The 24,072-nt window shown below is 67.0% G+C and overlaps 2 protein-coding genes across 6 annotated transcripts; one reads left to right on the top strand and one right to left on the bottom strand.

Annotated features, from left to right (window-relative positions):
- Positions 1–6,562: 6,562 nt before the first annotated feature.
- Positions 6,563–10,761, top strand: PVALEF (parvalbumin like EF-hand containing). 5 transcript variants are annotated; one of them, XM_037824799.1, is made up of 6 exons: positions 6,593–6,653; positions 7,685–8,212; positions 8,946–9,049; positions 9,223–9,358; positions 9,600–9,715; positions 10,579–10,761. In XM_037824799.1, the coding sequence occupies exons 3-6, from the start codon at positions 8,950–8,952 to the stop codon at positions 10,620–10,622; spliced, it is 396 nt and encodes a 131-aa protein (XP_037680727.1). In that variant the 5' UTR covers positions 6,593–6,653; positions 7,685–8,212; positions 8,946–8,949; the 3' UTR covers positions 10,623–10,761. The 5 variants fall into 5 exon arrangements, with proteins under 5 accessions (XP_037680729.1, XP_037680727.1, XP_037680728.1 ...); XM_037824800.1 differs by having other exon boundaries at positions 6,634–6,653; positions 7,976–8,212; XM_037824801.1 differs by lacking the exon at positions 7,685–8,212 and having other exon boundaries at positions 6,563–6,653.
- A 2,653-nt stretch (positions 10,762–13,414) lies between these two features.
- Positions 13,415–24,069, bottom strand: LOC119526020 (centrosomal protein of 131 kDa-like; the record flags this gene model as incomplete). The annotated part of the gene is made up of 20 exons (XM_037824794.1): positions 13,415–13,739; positions 13,817–13,877; positions 14,614–14,810; positions 14,902–15,079; positions 15,720–15,862; positions 16,147–16,185; positions 16,820–16,894; positions 16,974–17,091; positions 17,171–17,278; positions 17,833–18,034; positions 18,766–18,868; positions 19,649–19,765; positions 20,448–20,573; positions 20,932–21,027; positions 21,360–21,542; positions 22,011–22,193; positions 22,635–22,741; positions 23,079–23,229; positions 23,496–23,612; positions 23,999–24,069. Coding segments are annotated over 20 exons (2,450 nt in total), but the record flags the coding sequence as incomplete, so codon positions are not given.
- Positions 24,070–24,072: the final 3 nt, after the last annotated feature.

Raw genomic sequence — 24,072 nt, 5'->3', positions numbered from 1 at the left:
CCTCCCAGGTCCAGGATGCAAAGCCAGCACTGCCCGGCTCCCCACACCTGGACCTGAACGCAGCCAGGGAGGCCACTGGGTGCCAAAAAGGTGACCCGTGGCCCGAAGTCGCTGCTGGGTTGGGGTTGGGAGGGAGTGTACCTGGCTCGCCATGGGTGCGCAGGGTCAGGAGACGGCTCACAGTGGTTCGAGGGCCAGCAGGGCCAAGGTTTGCCTGTGAGCGCATGTGCACACACACAGACACAGACATGCACACACACACAGGTGCAGAGGTGCACACATGCTCACAGAACATACATGCACAGGTGCACACACCACAGACACCAATGCACGCTTGTGTGCACACAGACCGACATGCACACGCTTGCACGTCACGTGCCATGCCCACATGCAGATATACACTTGCACATGCACACACATGTGGACACAGAATAGACTCCTGCACATGTATGCACACGTGGGCATGCACAGTGTCCCTCCTGCACAGACGGTTCATGTGGAGGGTGGACCAGAGCAGGGCTTTCTGTGTGGAGCCTCCTGGGGGCACCCCGGCTGGGCCATGGAGGGCCCCCCCCGGATTCCAGGTGCCCTCACCCCCTCTCACGTACCCCAGGGATTCTGCAGAAACAGGAGGGCCGGCCGCTGCTGAGCACGGTGCCCACTGAGGCTGATCCCGCACGCCATCAGTTTCAGAAGGCTGGAAACAGGAAGGCGGGGTGCTGGAATTGGGAGGTGTGAGGGTTCCCTCCATGCTCCTTGGAGTGGGGGGCAGGAACTGGTGTCCTTTCAGGGCTCCCTTGAGCCCAAGGCCTCCGATTCCACCCAAACCGGACCCCCAGCCGAGTTAGCAAGCACAGCCACTTCATGGAAGTTTCTGGCCCTGGGGAGGGTGGGCTGCAGGGGCTCGGCTCAGGGCTGGTGACCCCGAGGTGGGGCCGTGGGGGACTTTCTCCTCCAGCCTTACTGTCCAGTGTCAGGTGGGGGTCAGCAGGGGCTCACCCCGTGAACAAGGTGAGCAGGAGTGAGGGTGGGCAGGGGCAACTGTGCCCAGCTGGGTCGTCCTAGGATGGGGTCTCCAGGGGAGGGAGGCATCTGGGCATCGAGGTCTCTGAAGACGCCTCCGCCCCCAAGCCCTCCACAGGGCACACGTCAGGGGCATGAACAGAACGTGCTCTCTCCGGACAATGGAATATTCTTCAGCTGCAACAAGAATGAAGCACTGGCCCTGCCACGACACATTTCAGGGCCAACCCTGAAAACACAGTGCTCAGTGAGACAAGCCGGACGTGAAAAGACAAATACCGTATGATTCCATTGCACGAAATGTGCAGAACAGGCAAATCCATGGAGACCGAGAGCCGGCTGGCGACTGTGGGGCGGGGGCGGGGGGTGATGCTGGTGGGTACAAGGCTTCCTCCTGCAGTGACAAAAATGTTCTGGAATCAGAGAGAGGCGGGGGCTGCACCCCTCTGGGAACACACTGAAAGCCACAGAAGGGTGAATATTATGATATGCAAATTATGTCTCCTTAAAGCTCTTAAAAATAAACTCAGCTGCCAGAGTAAATAATATTTTAACGCCATATGACTCAATATTGATGAGGAAGTCCACGACGAGCAGGACGTCAGCGCCGGGAACGGTCAGGGGCAGCCTGTGCCGAGGTGTGGGGCACCTGAGGCAGCAGGGAGCCAGGCCTGTGGGCCCCGCATCTGGCGCCCCTCGAGAGCCTGGTGGGAGCCACAGCAGCCCTGAGGCCCTGCTATCAGGGGCTGTCTCCGCCGGGCTTGAGGGGTCCCACGGTGTCCCCTTCTGCAGATGCAGTCACGGAGCTCGGGGGGCTGTCGGCTCAGGCTCGGCCCCTCCCATGACATTTTTTAGATTCACCTCCGTGGCATTTCGTACATTCGCAACATGCAACCACCACCTCCATCTAGTTCCAGAACATTCTCATCACCCCAAAGTGAAGCCCCGAACCCACAAGCAGTGTCTCCCCATTCCCCTGCCCCATCCCCCCCGCAGCCCCTCTGACCTACTCTCTGTCTCCTCGGACTGGCCTGTTCTGGGCGTTTCCCATAAATGGGGTCACTCAGCCAGTGGCCTCGCCTGGTGGCTTCCCCTGCTCAGCCGCGTGGCTCCAAGGCCCGGCCGTGTGGTCGAGGATCCGAGCTTCCTTCCTATGGCCAGGGGACCCTCCAAGGCACGACGGCCACATTGTGTTGGCCCTCCTGTCCGCTGATGGCACTGGGGTGGCTTCCAGCTTCTGCTGTGAACGAGGCTGCGACGAGCATGGGTGTGCCAGCTTTTGTCCACACACCCGTTTCCTTTCTCCCGGCAGCCCGGCTTGGACATGCTGAGTTGCAGGGCAAGTCTATGTTTAACTTTTTGAGGAGCTGCCAGACTGTCCCCACAGCGGCCTCCACAGCGTCGGGACCCCAGAAGGCCCCCCTAGCGTAGCCCTCCTCAGTTGTGCCACTCACCCCCACGCACAGCCACCGGGACTCAATGCACAGACCCAGGGACACCCCGCTGCAGGCACCCCCTGCCGGCCCCCTTGGCGAGAACCCTGAGCCGCCGCAACCCCCTGGGCGCCCGGGAGGAAGGGGGGCCGGGCACTCTTTCCCAGGGGCGGCAGCAAGACGGGCAGAGCCACCCCCACCCCCAGCCCAGCCCACCTCCTCCCTATCGCCACCCTGGGATTGGCCCCTGCCCTGGGGGGTGGAGAGAGGGGAAACAAGGTTGGGGGCCCCTTGATGTTCTCTTGTCCCCTGAACTTGCCTGGAGAGGCTCCAGTTCTCAGCATTGTCCCCTCCCCAGTGGCCTGCTTGCGGGGTGGGGTGAGGGGGCTCAGGCATCGGCTGGAGACCCCGGCGGGCTGGGGTCCAGGCCCGGGCACCCTGCAGGGCCTTCCCTCCCCAGAAGGTGACGATGCTGCGTGTTTAGAGCCGGCCACCCACTCGGCCGCGGCCGGGGACAGGGCTGGGGCTTGAGGCAGCTTGGTCCTTACATAAAGTGGCCCCCTTGGGAAACAGGAAATTCCTCTCGTGTTTCTAACCTTCAGACCACGGGGGCAGAGCCTGGACTCCGTGGGTCCGCAGAGGGGTGGAGGCTCCCAGCAGTTGTTCCAGCAAGAGGGGGCAGCGCTAGCCCCGGCAGGCTGGCGAGACCTGAGCCTCCCCGAGGGGCAGCGCCACTGTGAGCGAGGACGGGGGGCAAGGGTGTCCCCCAAAGCTGTGAGAGGGACCCTGTGGCCCCTCCAGGCCAGTCCAACCCGGATGGGGGCCAGTGAGCTGGGCCGGGGCTGGGGGCAAGGAGGGCAGCAGCGAACAGAAATAAAGCCCAAGGGGCTGCCTGGGGGGCCGGCCGCCGTCAGCTTAGGCACGTGCTGCTTCCAGGCCTTTCGAGGACACGCCAGGCCCCCCACGTCCACACCCCGTGGCCCGAGCGGGGAGCAGCCGTGGACAGAGGCTGTGGAAGGTGCCGGCCACCCTGAGGGCAGCGTGGCCGTCTCCATATCTGCTGTGCTGCCTGGGTTTTTTTCGCCTGTTTGTGCTTTTTCAATTCTTGTCTTATTAAAAGCTGTTTCCCACTCTGCATTTTTTTTTTTTTCCAACTGAGGCGAAATTTGTGTAACATGAGATTAACCCTTTTAAAGCGAACAATTTGATGTGCAACCGCCACCTCTGTCTGGTTCCAGGCCATTTTCATGCCCCCCAAAGGAGCCCCCCACCCGTGGGGCAGTCCCTCCCCGGCCCCGCCGTCTGTCTCCCTCTGAATTTGCTTCTTCCGGACATGTCACGCAGGGGGGATCCTGCGACACCTGTCCTTCCGCGCCTGGCTTCTTTCCCGCAGCCTGAGGTCTTCGAGGTTCACCCACGTCATAGCGGGGGTCAGCGCTCCGTTCCCTTAAGGCTGAATACTACTCTCCCGCACAAACAGACCGTTTCACCCATTTGTCTGTTGATGTCAACACCGCTCGTCGAAGGGACCACAGGGCCGGTGTCCGTGGGGGTCAGTGGGGCCGGGGACCCCCAGCCCAGGGCTGGGAAGCTCGAGGGCGGCCCCTCTAGGAAAGGATGTTGGTGCAGCCACTCCACTCTCGTGCACGCCACCAAGATGGGCAGTGGCTCCTCGGACAAAGACATCACAGCAGCATCTTGAACAGCAAAATGCCAGAACATTCTCAAAGTCCAACAAGTCGAGGATGCTGTTCTGGAGTTTGTTGAGATACCCTCAGTTCGGGGTCACCCGTGATCAAAAATCATACAGAGAAGCAGAGCTCGAGCTGTACCAACACTAGAAAACTCATGGCCAGACAGAAGCGTGAGCCTGAGAAGCGGGGTTCTGCTGAGTTAGAATTTGCTGTGTGTCGTCATTGACGGGGTACGGTACTGCTTACAAACTGCGAGGACTGGAAGCCTTAGCCAGACTGACAGATGGATGGCAGCCGTTGCCCCCTAGCAGGCCACGCTGGGGGCTGCTGTGTCCCCTGGTCCCTGGAGTCTTGTCCTGGCGGCAACCCCGTGGGGATCCTCCCCAGGCCCCCACCCAGGAGCCACCTGGGCCTGGCTGAGGCCCCCCTGTCCTCCCTGGGCTCAGCCCCTGGCCCCGGCTGTGCCCCAGGGACTGTCACATCCCCTTCTCCAGCAGGCAGGGGCCACACCTCACTCTCCAGATAGAAGCTCCACGCGACGAGCAGTGATGTGGTTGTCCAGTGTGCAGGGCCAGCCCGCGAGCCCCGAAGTCCCACTGGGCGCTCTGCAGAGAGGCTGCTGGGGGCTGAACCCTGTCCCCAAAGGACACACTCAAGTCCAGAGCCAGGGCCTGGGACCACGATCCTGTGTGGAAACAGGGCCTCTGAAGATGGGGTTAGTTAGGACAAGGCCACCCTGGACTTAGGGGGCCCTGGTCCGCCGTGACTGGGGTCCTCACAGAGGGGGAGCAGACAAGCACTGATGGCGGAGGCTGAGAGCGGAGGGCCGTGTCCACCAGCCCAGGAGCCCCAAGGACGGCCACGGCGGCCACCCCAGGAGCTGGGAGTGGCAGGCAGGTCCCCGGGGGCCTTCGGGGGCACAGCCTGGCCCAGGAGGGTGGGAGAATACGGCCTGTGGTTTGGCCCTGCCCTGGGGTCCCCTGCTCTGCTCAGACGCTCATCAGCCCGCCGGCCCCAGCCCAGGAGCCCACCCGCCCGTGGCCCCACCACCTCTGTGTGGCTGCGGATCCCAAACGCCCTGCAAGCCACGTGATGCCTGAGATCATCCGAGAGCTGCGAGAGGCAACGCTTTCACCCACCCTAAGTCAGGGATGTTCATTTAGAGCCCCGAGGTGGGCCCAGCCCTTTGCTGCGAGGGGCAGGGTTGCTTGGCCCTCGGGGAAAGCAACTTGGTGGGGACACTTGTCCCCCACTGTCCTGAGCCAGGCAGCTCCCCGATGCCCTCCAGGACAGGGCCGCGTGGTCTGCTCTGGAGGTTTCCTCACCTCCCCAGGCTTGTCCGGGAGGAGGAGGAGGGGACCCTGCTGTGGGAAGACCTCAGGCCTGGCAGTGGGCAGGGCCCAGCCAGGGGCAGGGGCCACAACAGGATGGCCACCGGGGAGCCTGAGCCTCCAGGGCGGCCGCCACTGAGCCCCCAGCCAAGGGGACTTAAAACGACAGAGCCCAGTTCTCTCCCAGCTCTGGAGCCAGACACCCAGACAGGGACAGGCCCGCGCTCCCCCCAAGGCCTGTGGGGGTGGCCGGCCATCCCCGGCGTCCCTGGGTTTGCGGGCACAGAACTGTGCTCCCTGCTCCGTCCTCACGCAGCCGCAGACTGGGCCGCCCTGCCCGCCTCCCCCTCGTCCGTGTGTGCAAGGGCGTGTGCACACATGGACACTGGTCATCGGCTCAGGGCCTGTCGGACTCCGGCACGGCCTCGTCTAACCCGCCTGACCCCACCTGCAACAACCTCGCGTTTCCAGATGCAGGGGGCTGGGGGCACGCCTCGGGAGCATCTTTCTGGGGGGCAGAACCCTCACACCGCAGAGCGGACCACATCCACCAACGGGCGGCAGCGGCTCCAACAGCCCCTCCCGTGCCCCCTGCCTGCCACACCTGGGCCCACGCTGGGCAGGTGACATCGCCCATGACCCTCGCCGTCCCCCAGAGACGCACCATGCTGTGGGGAGAGGCTGTGTCTTGGGAACACCTCATCCTGGGGCCTCGCTGCCCCCTGCCCCCACAACCCGGCCACGGCACATGGAACCACCCAGCTCGCCCAGCCTCTCCCAGTCCTGCACCTCTCGTCGTGCAGGCCCAGCGGCCTGGGGGCATGGGGGGGCGGCCTCATCCTCTCCGGGCCCCCTGCCCGGGCCCCCCGTCAGCACTGCCCACCAGGGCTCCGGCCCCGTAGGGTTGGGATGAGCCTCTCAGCCTCCCGGGCCCTGCCCACTCCCCCTCCCCGTGGGCACTGTGATGGACAGACTGCCCAGCCTGGTGTCAACTGCCAAGTGCCAGAGAGCCCCTGGAGTCAGCCAGTGCCAGGCCAGAGTGCCGGGGGGAGGGGGGCGGTGGGACAGCTGCAGCCCCGAGCTGTAAATAGGCCCAGTGGCTGCAGGTATAAAAGCCGGAGCCACCGCAGCCTCTCAGCACCCCGAGAGCCCCTGTGGGAAGCCAGGCAGAGGTGAGCCCTGCCCCAGGGAGGGGTGAACACGGCCCAGGGAGGCCTGCAGGAGGCCCGGATGGAAAAGAGGCGGGGACTCAGGGGAGCCTGGGAGAGGCAGGAAAGGGTGGGGGAGGGGGAGGGAGCAGCCCTCCCTGCCAGCAGTTCCCCATCAGCCCTGAGGGACCCCTAGTCCAAAGGCAGCTGCGGGAGCCTGGGTGTGCGAGGGCATGTGCACACACGCCTGTGCGAGCCCCCAAGAGACCCAGTGGCTGGGCCTGGGGACCCCCGGGGTGGAGGGCTGCTGGCAGGACAGCTGGTCAAAGCTCCCACGCTGAGCCGTGCCCCCATCCCAACAGGGCCCCCTGCCCCCACTGTCCCTCCCCATCTCCTTTGGGCCCCCTGACTCGGGGCCTTTTCCTCACCGCAGCTGAGGTGGGCAATTCACTGGCAGAATCTCGACACAGGCCGCAGCCCCCAGGGCCACCTGGGTGGTCGGGGAGAGGGGGTCCCTGCCAGCCTGGTAGGGCGTCCAGGACTCCGCAGTTCGGGGTCATGGGGGTTTCTGTGGGGGGTGTCTTAGCCAGGGCCTTGATGCTCAGCCAGCTTTGGTTGCAGAGGGTGGTGAGGCTGTGGGGGGCCAAGGGGAGGAAGGCCTTTGTCAGGGGAGAAAGAGCCTCTCCCAGGGACCGAGCCCTCCGGGAGAGGGGGCAGGCGGTGGGGAGACAGGCTGGAGGCGGCGGGAGGCGGGGGGGCAGGCAGGTGGGGGGCACTTTGTGCATCGCCTGCAGCCAGCTGGAATCACAAGCGCCACTCCAGGGACCCCGATGAAACCCCATCCGCTGCCCGGGCTGGGGGAGCTATAAATAAAGAGCTCGGGGAGCCCAGCACCAGGCCCTGCACCCCCCCTTCTCCAGCCTCTGGTCTCAGCCTCTCCTATGAAGGGGATGGGGGGCACCCCAGACACGATGGGGCCTGGGTCCTGTGATTAGACCAGACCCTGGGTTGGGGGGGCACTGCTCAGACAGGACCTCAACCCCCACGGAACGCAGCCCGCCCCGCCCCAGGGCAGGCATCTCCTCCCTCCAGAGCAGACCCCCAGACGGGGGTGAATGGGGGGCGAGCCTGAGTGCCCTCCAGGAGAGCGAATCGGATCCCAGCTGAGCCCACCCTGGTCCTACCCTCGAGGGGCTCAGCCACAGGCCACCACTGTCCCCTCCCCAGTCAGCGAGCAGGGGGCAGGGGTCTCCCCACGTGACAGCTGAGGAAGCTGAGGCCCAGAGCTGCTGAAGGGCTGCCAGGAACCCTGTCCAGGGCTCCCTGCCCCCAACCTTCGACCCCAGGGCCTCCAGCCGCTGTCTAGCCCGCCTAGGGCCTGGGGGCACTGGCCCGTCCTCCAGGCAGAGGGAGCATGTTCTAGAAGGTACTGCTACCCCGTGAGCTCTCAGATGCCCAAGGAGTCTCAGTGCCTCCTGCACCCGCTGGCCCTGCCGCCCACGAGATCTGAAACAGCTGCCGGGCCCAGGCCCCGGAACCCAACCCACCCTGGGGACAGCAACCCGAGAGCTGCAGCCCACGAGGTACCACATGGGGCACAGGATGGCCCCCAGCCTGGACCCTGACCCCTGCACAACAGGAACCAGGCCCGCCTCGGGCCCCTGGGCATGTCCTGGGGCAGTGACACCCACCACGCGGGGGCTGTTGGATTCCCCGCAGGCCTGGCCTCCACCAGGTGTGGGGCAAGGGGGCACTGGCATCCCACCTTGGGCCGTGGGCACCTGCAAACGTGGGGTAGGGTGGACAGCCCAGGAGGAGCATCCGCTTGGGGGTCCAGGAGAGTTAGGTCAAGACCCCAGGCCTGGCTCCTAACACGGGGACGAGGAGGTGGTGCTTCCGGGTAACTAGGAAGGCTTCCTGGAGGAGGCGGTGGCTTCTAAGATAGGCCTTGAAGGACAGAATTTCACCGGCTGGTGCTGCCTGACGGCTGCCCAGACCCCACCTCCTCTGGGCTCAGGCTGTGGCCTTGTCCACATCGCCCCTCACAGCCTCAGTTTCTTCTGAGAAACGGGGAACATATTTCAGGGAGGCCTGGCCAGCAAGAGGCAGGAGTGCCCAGACGCGGAGGGGGGCGGCACGGACCCGTGGCAGCGAGCCTGGGCCTTCTCTTCCCCTGGGCCCTGCCCTACAGCAGGGACAGCTGACCCCTGCCGCCCCCCAGCCGCGGACGCAGCTTGCAGGGCCTGTCCGGGACCCCCGGGGAGGGCGTCTTCCCGGCTGGACCCGGTGCCCTGAGCAGCCCCCGCCGTTCTGCAGGGCGATGGACATGGACTTCGCCCACATGAAGGCAGCCTTGGCCATGGGCACGTCCCTCTTGGACAAGGACATTGAGCTGCTGCCCCCAGACATGAGGCACCACGGTACATCCCCCCGCACAGCCCCACCCCGGGCACAGCCCCCCGGTCCCGAGGAAGCTGTGGCTCGGGGGGTGCATGGGGGGTGTGCCCCCTTTCCCAGGGGCGGATGGGCACAGGCGGCCGTGACCTGCGGGGGCACCTGGGCCAGCCCCTCAGGACTGCTGGGTGGCCCCCAGGTGCCTTCAACCACCTCAACTTCTTCGAGCACATGCGGAAGTTCCAGGCCTTGGGGCAGCTGGACGCCGTGATCCGCAAGGCCTTCCAGACGCTGGACAAGGACAGGAGCGGCTTCATCGAGTGGAATGAGATCAAGTGACAGCCCGTGGCCGGGTTGGGGGTGCAGGGCCCGGACCCACCCAGACTGCCCGCCCCAGCAGCCCCCGCTCCCCCTGCCCCGTTCAGGCCAGGCTGGCACCATGCCCAGGGCCCCGGGACCCCGGCTCCAGGCCCAGCTGCCCCCTCCGGCCGGGCCTTCCGGCCTCTGGGCCACCCTGCCCATGAAGCCCCTGTGCCCCGGCCCCCGCCAGCTCTGACCCCAGCCCCCCTGGCCCAGGTACATCCTGTCCACCGTCCCCAGCAGTGGGCCCACTGCCCCCCTGACAGACGAGGAAGCAGAGGCCATTATGCTGGCGGCTGACGCAGACGGGGACGGCAGGATCAACTTTGAAGGTGGGGGCGGCAAGGAAGTTGGTGGGCAGGTTAGCTCTCAGGACCTGCCTGGCTCAGCCCCTTCCAGAAGGCTGGGCAGGACCCCAGCCCGGGGCCACGGCTTGATGCCCCTGCCCTCGCCTCGCCCCCCAGCCGGCTCGTCTGGGTCTCGGCCGCAGTGGGTGGGCACCCAGGCTGTGCCAGGGGCAGCCTCCCTCCGAATCCTCCCAGCACCCGGGGGGCCCCAGCACGCTTTGGGGAGGCCCATTTGGCAGCCATGGGAAGGGGTGGGTTTGACGGGGCCGAGGTGGGGAGAGACTGGTGGCAGGGACCGAGGCCGCCCCTGGATGCGCAGGGAGGGCTGCAGCTCGGGGGCTCGGACAGTGGGAGCTGGCGCAGGCAGGGGCGTGGGACAGATGGCTTTCGTCAGGGAGGAACGGGATTTGAGGTTCTCCACGCAACCCTGGAACATTCTGCTCCCCCAGAAGGCGGAGAGCAGGCGCGGTGGCGCCAATTGCCCCTGCCCGGCTGGGGCCCCGACCTGCACCCCCTGTTCTGCCTGCAAAACACCAGGACACCCCGACTTGGGGGGTGGCGCAAGGCTTAACAGAGGGGCGGCCTGGCCGAGGGCTCACGCTGGACTTGGGCCCCCAGCGGCTCCATGCCTCGGTTTCCCACAGAGGAAGATACCCGTGCCATGAGCCCCAGCCAAGGTGAATGGCGCCAGCAGGCGGGCCGGGCTCGGGTCCTCGTCCTTTCTGCTCCTGCCACATGTCCCAACGGGCAGGCCGGGGTCTTCTCGGGGTTTTGGGGTTCCCTCTCCTAAGAGGGGGCAGGGCCCACAAGGCAGGGATTACTTATTGGAAATCTGTTTTCTACTCTAGAATTTTCGGACTTTATCAAAAAGGAGAAAATTCCAAAGAAGTAGTAGTGACACCAGCCCCGGCTGACTGAAGCCCTCAACGTGCCCACGGGGCCCCAGGGGCGCAGTGGGGCAGCCTGTGGGGCCGAAAAGAAACAGTGTTCCATGAGCAGCGTGTCCTGGCATGTCTGTGCATGGCCGTGACCTCGGGGACGCGGGGGGCAGGGGCGCAGCAGGAAGTGGAAGCAGTGGGGTGGCCCAAGCCCTGCCCCCAGCCCTGTGCCTCGGTCTCCCTACTTGCCGCCCACCAGCCCCATCCTGCTCTCCTCTCAGCGTGGGGTCCCACGGCCCCTCGGGCTCAGACCCTGCAGGGCCCCTGCTGGGCCACTCCGCAGCTGCCCCCCAAGGGCTGGGCTGCAGCAGGTGGGATCCCAACCCTGTGGCCCCCGCCAGGCACCCTCGGGGCCAGGAAACATCTGGGCAACGCTGTCTTTCTCTCCCTCAGCTCCTCCTGCCCCCCGAGTGCCGCCCTGTCTCCCTGGGGTGCTTCCCCTTCACCCCTCACTTCCTGCTGGAGCCCCCAGGCTCCGTCCACACCCGCCTGCCTCCGGTGTGAACACCACCTGCTTCCAGGTCGACCCCCCTCCGCAGCCTCCCCTCTCGGCCACTGCAGCGTCACTCTCGGTTCCCAGCCAGCCACCCGTCCCCTTCCCATCACGGGGACCCATCGCAGTGGCTCCAGGACGAGCCCTGTCGTGGTGGGCCCCCCGATCCCATCTGGGGGACGTGTGGGGACCCCCCAGGAGGGGCCGCCGTGCATGGCGACCCTGCCGGGCGGGACCCCCACACTGAGCCGCTGCAGGAGCAAGACAAGTTCCCGCTGGGAGGCGCCACAGGGCCAGGGCTCCCTGGGGGCAGCAGCTGGCGGGGGCTTGGGTCCCAGTGTCCCCACCCCCCCCCAACCCCTCCCCTGTGGCCTTCAAATCGCTTTCCCGCCTCTACCTGCGGCCGGGGAGGCAAGTGACCAACATCCTGCGTGACCACAAACCCTGAAAACAGAACAAAGCCAGAGAGCTGACGATGCAGGGGTTGGAGGAGAGGGGTACAGGCTGCAGGCAGGTGAAGGCACCTGGGGCACACCTGGGGTGGGGGCGGCGAGCAAACAGTGGGGAAGGCTCCGGGGTCCCAGCTGGCTCTTCCCGCCGTAACGGAAAAGGGCATCACCCCCCACCCCCAGCCCCAGCATCTTCCCACCTGGTTTTACCTGCAAACGGTTACCTTAACACGTTACAGCTGTTTTCCCCTAACAACCCTGAACGACGGCTTCAGATAAAAGCACCGCTTTTCCCTTGGTCCTGGCACCGAGGTTTGTACCAGAATAGGAACCGGCGTCTCTCCCGGCCACAGTCCCTCCTGCGCAGTGAAGCCCCCAACCCCTCGCTCCTGGGTTCAGCCCCTTCCCTCACCTGTTTCCTGGGACTCGGAAACGTATCAACGACAAAACCACCAGAGGGGCTGCTGCTGAGGCCGCCGGGGAGGGGGTGGGCAAAGCAGGCCCAGGGGACACTTGGGGGCACTGAGAGGGGACCCCCCGGAGTGCCCATCACGGCCCTAGCAGAGACCCTGAGTCCGAGCTGGACGGGCCGGGGCCTGCTCCCACCCTCACCCGCAGACATACGACAGCCCGGAGCAGAGCCGACCTGCAGAGGCCTGGCCTCAAGGACTGGGCCAGGGCTGCCGTGCCTCAGTTCCCCTTAAGGCCCAAGAAAGGCTTCCCTGCCTCCCTGGGTTGGTGGGGAGAACCAGGGCCAGTCCAGGGGTCTGCCCACTTTGCAGCCTGGCTCCTGGAAGGGATGGGCTGGGCCCACCCGAGGCTGAGGCTGAGGCTGAGGCCAGAGGCCCTGAGGCAACAGGCTCTGCCACCAAAGGAAGGAAAATCCCAGAGCCAAGTGCAGAAGGGACCCAGGCCCCATGGGGCAGGAGGCCGGAGGCTGCCCACTGGGGCTGCCAGACGGGATGGCCAGGGCTGAGTGATGGCTCCCAGGGCCGCTGGCCTGGCCAAGGGTGCCCAGGACTGCACCAGGTCCACGGGTGCCTGCGGTGCCCTCCCCGGGTACACCCGTCTGCCCTGGCCTGGGAGGCAGTTCCCAAGGGAACAGCATCTCTGGGTGGAAGGATCTCTCCAAGTCCAGCTCTCTGAGAGGAGGACTTTGGCACCTAGGCTTGCAGCTGCGGGGGGACATGGGCCCCCCAGGTGAGCCCAAGTGCTAGAGCGGGCACAGTGGCCGGTGACCAGGGGCTCTGCATGCGGCCCCCAAGTCTTGGTCAGAGGCGGCCGACGCAGTGTGCCTCAGTGTGCAGTTGCCTGAGCTGACAGGGAGGCCCACAGCCACCCTGTGGGCCGAAGGCCCCAACCCCAGGGGCAGGCTCTGACGCACCCCAGCCTCCTGGGCTCTGGAAACCTAGCCCTGGAACCAGACTTGACAGCCCCAAGACTGACCGCTCCAAACCCCACGGCCCCCAGCTGGCACGGGTGGCTTCCTGCTCCCTTTGCACGTGGCTTTGCCCCAGGCTGTGTCTTCCAGCATTTCTGCAGCTCTCCCCACAACCCTGGGTGCTTCCTTCTGGTCTCAGGCCCGGCCCAGCTCCCACCCGAGGGATGCCGGGCAGAGACAGTGCCCAGCAGCCAGCCCTCGGCTGCACGTGCTGGGGGCCGGGTCTGCCCCTGGTGCCGGGGCCTGGGGTCCAGCAGGATGTGCTGCCCACTCGTATGGCCCTAGGCCGGCCACACACTGGGGTCTGCCCTCCCCCATGCCCACCCTGCCCAGGAGTGACGAGGTCGGGTCTACACAAAGCGCTAAAATATAACAACTTTTACTGTAAAAATGAAGCGTAAAGCTCTAACAGACCGCCCAAGCTGAGCACAGGGCAGCTGTAAAAAAGGGGGACGGACGTAAAGAAGAAAAGGAAGCGTAGAAAGGCAATGGGCTACAAGGGTGGGCTCAGCCAGCTCACAACCCCTCAGCCCCACTGCCGGTGGATGCTGCGGCCCGGGGGCAAACTTTGGGGGCCGACTTCGGGGGCTCTGGGCTCCCACCCAGCGGGGGGTCACTTGGGGGCCAGTGGTTTACGCCTGCGCTGCTCCAGCAGCTCCTCCAGGTGGTCAGCGCGCTTCACGGCGGCCTGCAGCAGCACCCCTCAGGTCAGGCCGGGGCCCCCCAACCACCACCCCCAACCCCAGGGGCGGGGCCCCGGCCCACCTCGTGCTGTTTCCGGAGGCTGCTCACAGTCTCCTCCTTCTTTGCTATGGCCATCTTCACCCTGCAGAGGGCGCAGACGGGGCTTGAGTGCGACCCTGCCCCAGGGCACCAGCCGCCCACTGGACCCTGCAGGGCAGCCGCGGGCACGCCCCCTCCAAGGGCCTTGGTGTGGGCCCCCGCCGCCCAGAGGCAGGAGCCAGTCGCCCAGCCCCGAGGGAGCCCCTGGTCTGCTGACCCAGCAGCACGACCTGCCGCAACCCTGCTGACCGCACACTGGGCCGTCTGGGTGTGCGGGGGCAGCAGCTGTGACGTGGTCCTGAGTGGGTCACGAGCCCCAGTGGGCCTCCCACGAAACTGGGGCCACCTGACCCGCAACCTGGGGGATGCCTCCGTGGGGAGGCGGCTAGGACCCGGCAGGTACCCCCAGGACACCAGGCAGATACACGAGCAGACGCCCCAGTGGGAGGAGCCACTCCCCGCCCCGCTTCCACCAGGGCCTCATAGTGTGACCAGACCCTCAGGGCTCTCGGTTGAGCGTGGCCTGGCCCTGCCGACACCCAGGGCAGGACCCCTGAGCTGCCCGACACACCTCACCAGCGCTGGCCCTCGGGCCCTTCCAAACTGTCTGGAAGGAGGAAGGGGACGTTTGAGCCCATTCAGCCCTCGGCCAGCAAAGGATGTGCCGTGGTCAGTGCCTGACCCCCATCACTGCCCCAGCTAACCCCGAGCACGAGCCGCCTGCAGGGGGTCCTCAGCCACCGGCCACGGCTGCCCGCCCCCGCCCCGCCCCTGCCCACCTCCGGTGCACCTCCTCCAGCTCCTCCTGCTTCTCCCGCGCAAGCTGCTCCAGCTCTGTGTGCTGCCGGGCCCGCAGCTCGGCCAGCTCCGCCCTGACCCGCCGGGCCTCCTCCTTGGCAGCCGCCAGCCGGTCGGCGAACTCCTGGCGCATGACCTGGGCCAGGCTGCCCCGCTCGCCCAGCAGCTGCTCATTCACCTGGTGGGGTTGAGCAGGTCGGGGCGCAGGTAAGCGTGGCCTCCAGGCAGCAGGGGTCCGAGCAGTGGGGAGGAGGCTTCCAAAGACTCACCCCCCTGGTGTCCTCCAGCTCCTTCTCCCTCTGCCGCAGCAGGCCCTGCAGGCGCAGGCCCTCGCCCTCAGCCTCCCCGAGGCGGCCCTTGAGCTCTGCACAGCGCTCCTGCAGCCTCCGCTCCGATCGCTCCAGCTCGGCCAGCTCCGCCTCGTACTTGTCTCGCAGGCGCCTGACGCTGAGGGCGGGGGTCAGCAGGGGTGGCCGGGGGTCGGCGGGGGTGGCCGGGGGTCAGGGGGCTTGGCAGAGGTCGGCAGGGGTGGCCGGGGGTCAGCGGGGGTTGGCCAGGGGTTGCAGGGGTGGCCGGGGGTCAGGGGGGTTGGCAGAGGTCAGCAGGGGTGGCCAGGGTCAGCGGGGGTGGCGGGGGTCAGCCGGGGGTCAGGGGGGTTGGCAGGGGTCAGCAGGGGTCGGCAGGGGTGGCCAGGGGTCGGGGGGTTGGCTGGGGTGGCCGGGGGTCAGGGGGGTTGGCAGGGGTCAGCAGGGGTGGCCGGGGGTCGGCGGGGTGGCCGGGGGTCGGGGGTTTGGCGGGGTGGCCGGGGTCAGGGGGTTGGCAGGGGTCAGCAGGGGTGGCGGGGGTCGGCAGGGGTGGCCGGGGGTCGGGGGTTTGGCTGGGGTGGCCGGGGTCAGGGGGGTTGGCAGGGGTCAGCAGGGGTGGCCGGGGGTCGGCAGGGGTGGCCGGGGGTCGGGGGTTTGACTGGGGTGGCTGGGGTCAGGGGGGTTGGCAAGGGTCGGCGGGGGTGGCTGGGGGTCGCCTGAGTGTGCGGCTGCCCCAGGCCCCATGAGCCACTAGGCCCTGCCCCGGTGGCACCCAGCCTCACCGGCTCTCGGCGCTCCTCTCACTCTCCTCCTTGGCCAGGGTCACATCGGCCTCCAGCCGCTGCACGACCAGCTCAATCTCCTTGTCCCGGCCCTTCCGGATCTCCTCCTTCAGCTCCTGCTCCCGGGCCAGCAGCCACGCCTCCTGGGGACAGGGCAACGGGAGGTAGGCAGCGTTACCCCAAGCGACTGGGGAGGTGAGGAGGGACGGGGGTGAGAGCAAGGACGTGGGGGGCTCCCCTGCATGGGGCCACACAGCAATGCTCCTCAGGGGGTGGGGGGGGAGTGGCCCTGTCCCACTACCAGGACCCAGGGGGAAAGGGGCTGAGGACGCCATGGGCAGCCCGCTGCTGAGGCACCCAGACAAGGAGGGACTGCCTGCCCATCGGACTGACCAGAATAAAAAGGAAGCAAGTGGGGAACAGGAACCTTGTGCCCGGCTGATGACAGCACACGCGGGGGCAGCCGCTTTGGGAGGCAACTTGGAGGTATCAGGTCTCCGTCAGACTGTAACTGTGCACACCCTCTGACCCGGCAGTCCCACATTTAGGGGAGCCCCACAGCACGTAGCTCCCCGGGTGCTCGCTGCACGCAGACACCCATCACAGCAGGGTGCAGGGGACAGAAACTAAATCTGACAAGGACACAGGTCAGCGTGGACGACCGCCGCGGCCAACAGGGTGATCACACGGCCTGGGCAGGATGTGGGTCTGATTTCTGGAAGGACACGGAAGGTGGGGTGCCACCCCCGCAGAAGGGACCAGAAGATGGAGAAGGGAGGCCTCCTTTCCCGTTTATACCTCTTTATGCCGACTGACCTCTCGTCAGTTCTCTAAGTGCACGGCCAGGGCAGCAGGGGGCTGGGGGGTGAAAGGGGGGCTCTCCTCCCTCATTGGACACAACCTGCCATTGTGGGCCGCTCTGTTCTACTTCCGAGATCCACGAGACAAAACGGGCTGAAGGCAGCACGTGGACATTAGCTTGGAAGGGACCACTGAGCCCCCAAGCAACCAGACTGAGGCCCAAAAACATGCACACAAGGGGCTGCTGAAGTGGGGCTGGGTGGTGGGGTCCCTGGGGCCTGGAGGGTAGCAGGCCCCACCTCCTTCTTGGCGTAGCTGGCGCCCCACGCCTGCCTCTCCACCTCCAGCTGGTCCCTGAGGGCCTGCAGCTCCATCTGGGGTATGGGGCAGAGCGTGAGAGCAGGCCACCGGCCCCCTGCTCCCGGCCCCGTGGCCCCTTCCCGCCTGCCCTGCCTGGTGCCGGCGCTCCTGCTCCTCTCGGCCCCTCTCGAACTCGGCCCTCAGGGCTCTGCTCGCCGCAGAGCTGCTCTCCTCCAGCTGCTGCCGGAGCTCCTCCAGCTCTGCCCGCTGCCTGCAGGCCAAGCCAGAGGTCAGTGCGGGCGGCGTGGGCGAGGCAGGGCCGGGAAGCCCCGAGGCGGAGATGTGGGCACCTGGCTGCCTGCTGGCCCAGCCGCTCCTTCTCCTCGGCCACCTCGCTGTAGAGCCGGTGCCGCTGCTGCTGGAGGGCCTGCTGCTCCTGCGCCAGGTGCTGCTCCAGCCTGCGGGGACGGGGCTCAGCGGGGCCAAGCCGAGAAGCCCCAGCAGCTCTGCTCTTGGCCCCTCAACCGAACCAGGAGCCCGAGATGAGGGCGGAGTCTGCACCCCCAGCCAGAAGCCGCTGCCCAGGTCCGTAGCCTGCGAGGCTGTCACGGCACGGGGCGACAGGAGCCTGTGGCCCTCCCTTGGGGGTGGATGCCGCTGCCTGGGGTGCTGGCCCTTCCTGGTGCAGGTAGGGGCCTCATGGGGGCTGACTCGAGCTCCCTCCTGGGACCAGAGGAAGGCATGAGACACTGTTCGTGGGCCCTGGGGGCTGTTCATCCAGGGCTGAGCTGCTTCCGGGGCCACGGACAACCACGGAATCCTGGCCCAAGTTACAAACCCTCAACTCGGAAAACCTGCCTGGCAGCTCCGCCCTGCAGAGGTCTGTGACAGCCACCCCCGGGAAGCCCCCTGGGCCCTCTGAGAAACACAACCACAGCTCAGAAGTGCGGCCGGCCCGTCCTCACTCTGTGTGGCCCCCGCTCCCTTCCGCCCAGCCCAAGAGGCCCCGCACCGTTGCTGGGCCAGCTCCCGCTCCCGCTGCCCCAGTGCCTCCTTCTCCCGCTCCAGGAGCTCCCGCAGTGCCTCGGCCTGGCGCCCGTAGTGCTGCGCAGCCCGCTCGCCCGACTGCAGCAGCTCCGCCTCGTGCAGGCTCTTGAGCTTCTTGATCTCCTGCTTGTGCTTGGCGATCAGCTTCTGGATCTCGGACTCCAGGCCTGCGGAGGGCATCGCATCTCAGGGGTCCCCAGCCCTCAGCCCGCGATGCCAGCTGTCCTCCCACTGCCCAGAGCACGGCTGGGCCTGACGTGCAGGCCCGAGGGTGAGGCGGCAGGTGCCGAGGCCCTCAGCCCTGGGAGGGTCCCCCGGGTCCCCCGCGGCTGCCCCAGCCCCCGGCATTCTGGCTGCGGCGTCTCCCCTGGCGAGGCCCAGGCCTACAGGGGAGTCACCAGAGAGAAGGTGCCCAGGCAGGCATGCCCGGCTGTGGCAGCACCAGACCCATCACTAGACAGCAGAGGACTCCAGGCCCCCACAGCCCATCCCGTCTTCCCCTCGAGCACCCACCCCAGCTCACTGCTCTGCAAGCTGGAGGAAAAAGACAGAACCTGACAGAACACAGGGCAAGCCCCCGACACCTCCGAGAGGCTGGCGGCTGCCTAGAGCCACGAGCACCCACATCACGGTCCCCGAGATGTCCCGGCCGTGCCCAGTGTGGCCGTGCTGCCACCCCGGCCCTCCCTGCACTGCCCGCCATGTGGCCTGCATCCCAGGCTGCTCCAGGCCCTACAGGAGAGGGGACGCCTGCGTCCTCCCTTTGCCAAGGGGCTGGCTGGCGGCCCCCGACCTGGGCCCCTTCCCTGTGGGGACACCTGGTCTGGACCCGACAGCAGGGCCGGGCTTCCGGCCGCCCGCAGAGCTCACATGCCCACAGGAGGCCCCTCATGCCCACCTCTGACCGTGATCTCCTTGATCTTTTTCGTTTTCTCGTTGATCCACTTCTCCCGGCGAACCTTCTCGGTGGCGCTCATGAGTTCTTTGAGTTTCTTCATCTCCTGAGAGCAAGAAAGCAGGAAGCCGGGACGGCAGAGAAGATGAGCGCTGCACCCCTCGCCAGGCAAACCGCCCCCCCAGGACACACGCACCCCAGGCTGGACCACAAGCCAGGGCCAGCCCCCCACCCCACAACGTCCCGAGGCTCAGGGGAGGGGCAGCAGGTGGCTCCGCCCCGGCTGTCTGCCCAGGGGGCTCTGACGATGCAGGGCCGCCCGCCGCCCGCAGCCCGGCCCACGGGAGCTCCGACACCGCCGTCCAGTCAAGGCAGCAGTGGGGGAACACGTCGGGGCCACTTGCCCAGGGACCCAGAGGCAGGGCCGGTGGGCTCAGGACCCCACGTCCTCCGTCCTCTGCTCTGGGAAGGGGGCCGGGCAGCAGCCGGAGGGGCCGTCCCGCGGACTGTGCAGCCAGACATGTGCCCTATCGCAGAGCTTCCCCAGCCCCTGACACGGAAGGAGGGGACAGAGCCCGCAGGCGCCCAAGCTCCCCGGGTCGGTTCCTGACACAGCAGCTTCACAGGCAGGTCCCTGGCTGCACCGAGACGCACTCGGGCGGTGGCTCCGGGGGGCCAGGACCGGCTGCTCTCGAAGCCCCTCCCTGGGAGTGCGTCTAGGGTGTGGAGAGGAGCCCAGGCCCACTCCAGCCTCATGGGGTCCAGGAGTGGCCATCCGAGCAGCACGGGCTGTCCCTCCCATGCGGTCTGTGGAGACAGCGGCAAGGGAAGGGGACAGAGAGGGGGCACGGAGGGGCTGGCGCATCCACACCCCACAAGTGCTCACCAGCTCATGCTGCTCCTGCATCTGGGCCACCCGGGCCCTGCACTTCTCATCCACCTGCTTCAGCTCAGCCACCACAGCCTCGCACTTCTCGCTCAGGGCCTTCTTGTCTTCGATCAGCTGTGGTCGGGGGAGCAGGGGGTGAAGCTGCCTTCACATCCCACAGGGGACCCGGCGCCTCCTCCGGGGGAGCCCAGCCCAGTCTGCGGGCGGCCAGGGGGGGTGCCGGGGCCTATGGAGACAGGGAGGGCCCCTCTGAGAGGCCCCTGCTCAGGGGACAGTGGCCTCGCAGGTGGAAACCTGGGGTGAGGGCCACCACTGCCCGTCTGCTGCCAAGGGGTCTCCAGGAAGCCCAGGACCCCTCCTAGCACCACCGAGGGCTTCAAGAAGTTCCGTCCTAGCCGTCAGGGAGGTTCCTCAGGACACACTGCCCCCAACCAGAGGCCACCAGTCTTCCAGGTTCCTTCCTCTTCCCCGAGACCCCAAGCAGGAAGTGCAGCCCACAAGGCCCCCAGGACGGGCCGGCAGGAGAGGCCCGGGAACGCCCTCTGACCTGCCAGCTCCAGAACTGACCCAGGCCCCTGTGCAGACCCTGCCCCGGGTGCCGCCCGCCCACCGTGCTGGGCTGGGGAGGGGCCACCTGGGTGCCCGTGGGCCGACAGGCTCGTGCTGCCGCAGAGGGCCAAGGGTCTTGCCTGTGCCAACACGGGATGAAGGCACTGCCATCTCTCGGAGGGGAGGACGCCCCCAGGGGCCCTGGTGTCTCTGTGGGTCCCAAGCCCCGATTTCCAGGCAGGGTCACCTGGTCGATGAAGGTGAGGTGCCGCTGCACCGCGGCCTCGTAGTGCTCCCTCTGCTGCCGCAGCTGCCGCCCAAGCTCCCTCTCTGTCTCCTTCACCCTCCGGACTGTGAGGCCCTGCTGCTGCGCCTGCTGGGCAGGGGGGAGAGCTGGTGGCAGGTGGGGACCCAGCCAGGAGTCAAGCCCTCCCAGGAGAGCCCCCAGCCCCCAGCCCCCTGGAGCAGGCTGCTGAGGCCGGGGTCAACCCAACACCCAGGGACCCCCAGCAGCGTCTGTGGGGTCAGCAGAGAAGCATCCAGCCAGCTCGAATTTCCTCGCCCGCGCCCACAACCCCGGAGGCACCCTCTGGGCAGGTGGCCTGGGGGGGTTAGCTCATGGGACAGACCCCCAGGAGGCTCCAGGTCCCCACGGACCACCGCCCGGGCCAGGCCAGGGCATCCCCGCAGCGGGGCCCATGCAGACAGGAGGGCGAGCCGCACTGACGCACCAGTGCCTGCTGCAGCAGCGCCAGCGCCTGCCTCTTCTCCTCCACCTCCAGCCTCAGCCGCATCTTGGACGCCAGCTCCTCACCTGGCCCAGGGCCCTGTGGACGGGACTGTGTCAGGGAGGGCTGCCTCCCCTTGCCGCCCCCTGCCCTCCCTGGGGACGAGGGAGTCCAGCCCAGAGCGAAGGGCCCCTGGTGGAGGCTGGGGCAGGGTGCTGACAATTCCAACCCAGTAGAGGCCTTTTTGGTTGCTGGGGAAGGGAGAACGGCAGCCACAGCCTGAAGTACCAAAACAACAGTGAAGCAGTCCGCAGTGTGCCCTTATTGCTGCCACCACGATGAAGTGCCCGCGGCCACTGGGAACTCCGCCTGAGGGGCCACCCAGGGAGGACCCATGTGGGACAAGCTGAACCAGGAGAGGGGGAGGGCACCTCCTGCCGGGGGGCCGCGGAGGGCTGGCCCTGCCCCGACTTCTCCGCCTCATCCAGGAAGCTCATGATGCTCTGCAGCTTGGCCTCCGAGAGCAGCGTCCCAACCTCAGGGGGGCTGGTGGGCGCGCTGAGCTTCCCGAGCTTCTCCAGGTCATCTCCCGTCAGGGAGCTGGCATTGTCCTCCTGCAGAGGTGGAGGGTGGTCTTGGGGGCCGCCAGGGAGGGGCGACCACAGACTCCGGGTGGCAGCTGTGGCCTGGCTCAGGAAGGGCCTTGTGGCCCAAGACCCTGGAGGGTGTCATCTGGAAAACTGCTGGATGCGAGGAGGCACCCACTCCACCCTCACAGTCACTCCCAGTAGCTGGGCCTTGAGAAGCCTCTGGGTGACTGAGGAGAGAGCTGGGTGAGGGGGAGGAGAGCCACATACCCCCCACCTGGTCCCCTGGGCACAGCCGTGAGGACAGCCAGCTCCAGACAGCCCTTAGGTCAGCCAGGCCCGTGTGACCTGCATCAGGTCGTGGCTAAAGCAGGAGTGACCCACCCCCTCCCTGTGACGCCCTCCACGCCCAGCAGCCCTGCAGCTCGTGCCAGCACCCTGAACCAGAGTGAGGGGCGCGCACCCCACGGGGACCCAGTGGCTCCCCACGGCTACCCCATCGATCCAGGCATATTTCTCCTTGTGGTAGGCTTTGGGGCAAGACAGTGGCTTGGGCTCCTCCTCCAGCAGCTTCAGTGTGTCCAGCAGCTCGCTGAGGGTCACCCGGGACTTGGCCCTGCACTCTGCGGGGCCCCCTGCCACAGGGTCCTCTCTGGCCACATCCTGGGAGCTGACGTCCTGCAGCCCCCCGAGAAGAGCAGACAGGGTGGGGGGAGAGAGAAGCCCATAAGGCCAGGAGCGGCTCACACCAGCCCCTTGGCCCCCCTCCCCCCACAAGCAAAGATGAGGCAGAAAGAGAAGACGACAGTGAGGGGGACTGTCCCGGCCAGGCCTCGCTCCGGGCCAGCTGCTGGCCTGGACTGTCACCGGCACCCTCTGAGCTTCCAGCCAGTCTGGGAAGTGGACACAAGCCCCCGCTGCCCCAGGCTCAGAGCATCCGAGAAAGCCCAAAGGGACAACCCATGCCGCAGCTCGAGGACCCTCCTTGGGGGCTTTCCAGCCTTTTCTGGCATGGGTGACCCCACTGCTGTGGCGGGGGTGGACTCAGGCCACGCTTGGCACGCTGGGGCCCCGTGCAGCCCGTTGGGAAGGAGAGAAGGACTGCTGCCAGGACGAGACCTGTGGCTTATCTTCCGGAGACCACCGGGGCTCAGGGGACGCACTGGGGGAGGAGTCAGGGTGCAGCTGGTGGGGGTCCTCTGGGCCTGCGGGGTAGGAGTTGGCACCTGCACAAAACGTGTCACGTCACCTGGAGGGTGGTGTGTCTGGGGCCCTGGGGACAAAGCCGGGCACAAGCAGGGGGCCGAGCGTGCCGAGGGGCAGACCTCGCAGCCCACAGGAGAGTTCCGGCAACTCTGAGGGTCTGGCACAGCCCCCAGACCCTCCCACCTCACTATCTGCAGGCCCTGATGCAGGAGGCAGCTGGTAGGAGCGGGGAGGGGGACTGGGGCTGCCGGGGAAGTGGAGGGTGGTCATGGGAGCCACGGGCAGGGGCAAGGCGTGCCCTGGGCTGGGGGAGGTGTGGGGTAGGCCAGGCCGGGGTAGCCGGGAGCCCAAGCTCACCCGTGTTGTTGGCCTTGAGGCTGCCGGGAGCTGCATTCCTGGGCTTCGGAGGCGGCTCCTGGGTGGGCCGGGTCCTTCTGGGAGCTCTGGCGTCTGGCAGCACCTCGGCCTCATCATCACCCAACTTCTGGGCTCGTTTCTGCTGCAGCTCCTGCCGAGTAGAGCACTTCTGAGCAGTGCCCCAATGGCAAAAGGAGCCCCCTCACCCCCCTCCCCTGGCTGGGACCCCTGCAGCCCTGGCTTGGGGAAGAAGAGGCTGTGGGGAGGGAACGAGCGGGAGCAGGGCCCCAGCGGCCAGCTCTACGCAGACTGGGTAGAGCTGGGAGCTCGGGGCAGACTCCTGACAGCACACTCGGGCCCAGAGACCCCAGGGCTGGGCTGAGGGGACGCCCAGGGCCTGCTCAGATGCCCCAGCACCTGGATGGCCGCCCGTCGGGCTTGGCGTGCCCTCTCCTCGCGGGCCTTCCTTCTCTCTGCCTCCTTTCCCTGGCACAGGTCCAAGATGCCCCCTTCTCCCAGCTGCCGCCACTGCTCCTGCAAAAGGCCCAGGGCAGACCCATTTACCTGGAAGGCGGAGCCCCTCATCTAGACCTTGGGTTTCCACGATGCCCAGCATTCCCTGGAGTCCGCAGACCCCGCTGGGGGATGGGGGGGAGACACCCCCTCCCAGGACCCTGAACTTGCCCTTTCTCTGCTTTGCAGAGGACAACAGCACCTCCCCCCACCCCACCCCAGCAGTCCGGAAACCAGCCCAGCCCGAAGGCGGCTCCATGAGGACCCACTACCCAGCTCCACAAGCGGGCTGTGTGCCCACGGGGCTGCTTTGGGTTTCAAACTGGCTGAACACGGCTCAGGCCCTGGGAAGTCCAGCGCATGCCCCCAGAGTGGGCTGCTGCACCCGTGCCCAGCACCCGGCTGACCTGCTTGGATGCCAGCAGGCGCCGCAGCCCGGCAGCCCCAGCTCGGCGTCGCTGAACCTGGCGGCGGTACCAGC

This window comes from Choloepus didactylus, unplaced genomic scaffold, assembly GCF_015220235.1.
Source record: "Choloepus didactylus isolate mChoDid1 unplaced genomic scaffold, mChoDid1.pri zz_scaffold_223_ctg1, whole genome shotgun sequence".
Taxonomy (NCBI): Eukaryota; Metazoa; Chordata; class Mammalia; order Pilosa; family Megalonychidae; genus Choloepus; species Choloepus didactylus.
The sequence above is the reverse complement of the archived record's forward strand: the minus strand, read 5'-3'. Positions and strand labels throughout refer to the sequence as shown.